At 32.2% G+C, this 4,020-nt stretch overlaps 1 protein-coding gene and 1 long non-coding RNA gene across 2 annotated transcripts in view; both read left to right on the top strand.

The window, feature by feature from the left end:
• The window catches only part of LOC106105064 (sorbitol dehydrogenase-like), a 6,189-nt gene extending 4,901 nt beyond the window's left edge, over positions 1-1,288 (top strand). Inside the window, exons 4-5 of the mRNA XM_013285289.1 lie at positions 3-58; positions 368-1,288. Of these exons, the coding sequence (XP_013140743.1) occupies positions 3-58; positions 368-542 (231 nt within the window). The 3' untranslated portion in view covers positions 543-1,288. The remainder of the gene's footprint in view (positions 1-2; positions 59-367) is intronic.
• Positions 1,289-3,168: 1,880 nt separating this feature from the next.
• LOC106105284 lies at positions 3,169-4,014 on the top strand. The gene is made up of 3 exons (XR_001225725.1): positions 3,169-3,312; positions 3,790-3,823; positions 3,899-4,014. It is a non-coding gene; the product is annotated as an uncharacterized LOC106105284 (long non-coding RNA).
• The last annotated feature ends 6 nt before the right edge of the window (positions 4,015-4,020 follow it).

Below are 4,020 nucleotides of genomic sequence, written 5' to 3'. Positions count from 1 at the left end.
TGGCGGGCGCGGTGGCGCGCGAGGTCGACATACGCGGCATCTTCCGATACGTCAACGAGTGCGTATATCTCATACTTCGTACATTCAAGTCATCAGAAAATACAGTGCACCTATAAATCTGCCCCTTTCTCCCATCATACAGTGGATTTTGCCAGCTAATGATTTATAAGTGGGATGACGATCGAAGGGGATCAACATAATTTATATTATAATATGAACAATCTTATAAAAACAATTTGTAAATCTACAGATAAATGAATATAAAATTGTACTATACCCACAAATTAGTAAAATTGCGGATTTTCCCAAAATAATCAAAACCTTTTACAATCAAATTTTTAAACAAACATTTTATGGTATATTACAGATACCCCATAGCACTATCGATGGTGGCTAGTGGACAAATCAACGTGAAACCATTAGTTTCCCACCATTACAGCTTGGAGGAGACCCTAGAGGCGTACGAGGTGGCTCGCCGCGGGCTGGGCATCAAGGTCATGATCCACGTCCAGCCCCGCGACGCCAACAACCCACAGTCATAACAAATAACCGTTAAATAGCAGTTTGCGAAATAACGCTATAGCTTTTATCTGTATAGCACGTGACTAGGCGGCCATTTTGAAATCTTACTAAAATTTTGACATTTAAGACAATTGACGAACCAAATTATAAAAATTGTATAATAATGATGACTTTTTCTATATTTTCAGCATATAAGACATAATTTTATAGAAAATTGATTGTGTAATTTGAAAGTGACCAAGTTTTCTTGACTTGTTTAGTAATACTATGCTTTTGCCGCGTAAAAATTATTGCAATAAAATGGTGAAGGTCTCAAAATGGAATATAAAATGTACAATTTATTTTATCAAAACGACAGTTGCAATTATATTGATAGGATATTTAAATTAAGTTATTGAATGTTGTATCGAATTTATTTTATTTTTTTAATGTCTGTGAAAATTTTGCCTTGTTCCTGAGACAAAAAAAAAGAAAGTAAGATTAAAGCAAGGATTTTGTTTACTTGTACAATAAATAAAAACGTAGACAGAATTTGAAATATAAAACTTTTTTCTATAAAGATTAAATTAATATTGACGAAATACTAATAGGTATTTATTATTAATACAGGGATAGAGAAAATTAAATGTGACCTATACATTTATAGAAAACTGCAGCGATTTCTAGTCATTAGGAAAACAAATTTTCACAGACTTTTTATGACGAATTGTTAAAAATATTTCTACGATATGAAATGTTTTATTTTTGCACAATAAAATGTTCCTTTTAACGATTTCTTTTATTTCACTCCAAAACTTATTTTTGTTAAAAACATTTTACCAAATCAGCTTTATGATCTAACAATACAAGACAAAGCTTGTTTAAGTCAGTCTAAGCACCACTACATTGCAGAAGCGTCGGTGGCAAAGTTAAGTTTATAACGGGAGACAACCGTAATATAAATATAATAAGCCCGGATTCGATCTCCGCCATGTTTTTCCATGTATTTGTAAATTATCTTAAGATCAAGGAAAACACCGAAATCAGGAATAAACAGATTATCATTTACCAAAGGAAAACATCGCGATACAACCTGCAACATATCCGAGAAGACCCAACCAACACGCACTAAGCTACGTTTGAGGCTCATCGCCCCTTACATGGAGTAAGCTCGAAACCAGTAAGGACGTGATACTCCGAAGAATAATTACTCCATTTAGCTTCTTTTAATTCAGTTTAATGTTATAATTGGCGTTGAATTTTAATTTACAATTAAAAACCGTCGATTACATTTCCTCATTAAAAAAACAGTTGGAATAATGCATTTTATAAATTTATTACACTCAAGAGCAACTGTTTGCCACTGTATTATATTAGAGATTCTGCGCAATAGGACTATTTCTATAAGTTACATAACGAAAATTTGTTTATAAGCGGTTTCCTTCGTTGACGTACTGGTAAGGATTAGTGAAATACATGACCTTTTATATATTGTACCACTAAAAAGTGCTATTCAGGATGGGTAAAAGAAAAAGAACAGTGTAATTTTGTAGTTTGTGTATGAAAGGCTAGCTGTTGCTCGCGACTTCGTCCGTGTCAATTAAAAAAGTATAACTACATAGCCTATCTTCCTCTCTGATAACGGAGGTTTTTAATGGTGAAATAATTTTTGAAACCGGCCTTGTTATTTTTAAGTTATTTCAATATATGCAAAAATACAAACATTTCCTCTTTATAATATTAGTATAGTTAAGATTATTTTACGTTATTTACATTTTAAGTTTTATATAATACTAGCTGTTCCCGTGCGGCTTCATTCGCATGAAATTATGAAATTTTTATTTTATTGTGTACATTTGTCAAATTATCAATAGAAAATGTAAAATAAAATGCCATGACAAATCTTGGCAGTCTTACTTTCTTGATGTTGGCAGCAACTTATGGTCTCTTTCGCACGGGTTTTTATCTAAAATATTTACTAGCTAGTGAAAATATATAGCCTAAAGCCTGGCGTAAGTGTAGGGCTTTTGATTAAAAAAAAGGGTTATTCAAAAATATTCTGTAAATGCTGACATCTTAGGCAACAAAGAAGTGTGTATTATACGACGCTTTATTATACTAGTATAAAGTATAGATTCAGCCATGATTCAATTATAATTTTAAAGACATTCAAATTTGTCACCTGGTTTTTTATGCACACGAGTATATTCCTCCAATTAAGATAAATAAACTGCAATTAAGCATGTTATGTTTGTACATAATACACTTAATCAAACAGTGTATTTCAGTAATTAAACAGATAAGACATGTAATGCAGAAACTGCATATAATTTACGTATGAAACTCTCGAATGGATGAGAGAAGTTACTGTTCTCGCATGCCATAGCGTCCGCATGCGTCGGGAGATATTTACTTTTCTAAGCCACGCATTATACTAAACAACTAAATTACTAAACTAAATTATTACGTATACTGTTAGGTAATCTTCTTATCGACTAATGAAACTGCGCCCAAAGCTATCTTCGATATATTTACTTGAAGGTTTTTGTAGACGTTTGTTACATGGTATAAATTCAGTCCAAGTATCGCCGGGCACGCTTACTTAGTATTTATATTAAAATTCCGCAGAATGACGTACAATAAACAATGATTTGAATTTACTCTCATTATCTCGTTTCATTATATTACTTAACTTATAATAATTTGCCAAACATCAGTTATCTACATGTTCAAGATACAGAAAAGCGTCTAAATTATACGAAGATGGACAACTACGCCGCTGTATTGTACGGGCCCAAAGATTTAAGAATCGTAAGTTGTTATAATTTTTTTTTAAATATCAAATATCCGAAATTCTAAAAAAAATATTTCCGCGGTCAATTGACGAAACATTAAAGAGAAATGTAAAAAAAACAATAAGGAAATATATTTTTTTTTACTTTTTTAAAGCTGGCATCCGTTCTTTAATTAAACAAGAAATTAGCTGTTAATTATTTTAAAATTGTCACATTTTTATTTCGCATTAATTTTTAAATTAGTTACAGTCAAAAATGATCTAAAAACAAACTTTTTAATGACATAAATGCAAATAGAAATATAAACATAAGCTTATATTATGGTATGCTAAAACAATATTTAAAACTAGGAAACTTTGGTATACTGTACAATATTAAACGTCTATGAAATGTATAAGAAGAGAGCGTAAAAAACGCTCTCGCGGGGTCACGGTCACTGATAGCTTATTTAATATTACACTAAAACAAAGCAAAATGATTCTTTTTATTTCAGGAAAATTTGCCGATTCCAGAAATCAACGATAATGGTAATTTACCTCTCTTTATTTAAAAGTTATTTTTCGACTTTACGTAGAAAATAGTACTAGGAGATGATGTTTCAGAGGTGCTGGTCAAGATATCGTGCGTGGGCATCTGCGGCACCGACGTGAAGATGTATAGCACCGGCAAGTGCGGGCTGGAGGTGCCCACCGAGCCTATGGTGATGGGCCATGAGGGTGCCGGC

The sequence above is a fragment of the Papilio polytes genome, unplaced genomic scaffold (genome assembly GCF_000836215.1).
Source record: "Papilio polytes unplaced genomic scaffold, Ppol_1.0 DF823177.1, whole genome shotgun sequence".
NCBI classification, from domain to species: Eukaryota; Metazoa; Arthropoda; class Insecta; order Lepidoptera; family Papilionidae; genus Papilio; species Papilio polytes.
Note: the sequence above shows the minus strand (reverse complement) of the source record. Positions and strands in the feature narration are given on the sequence as shown.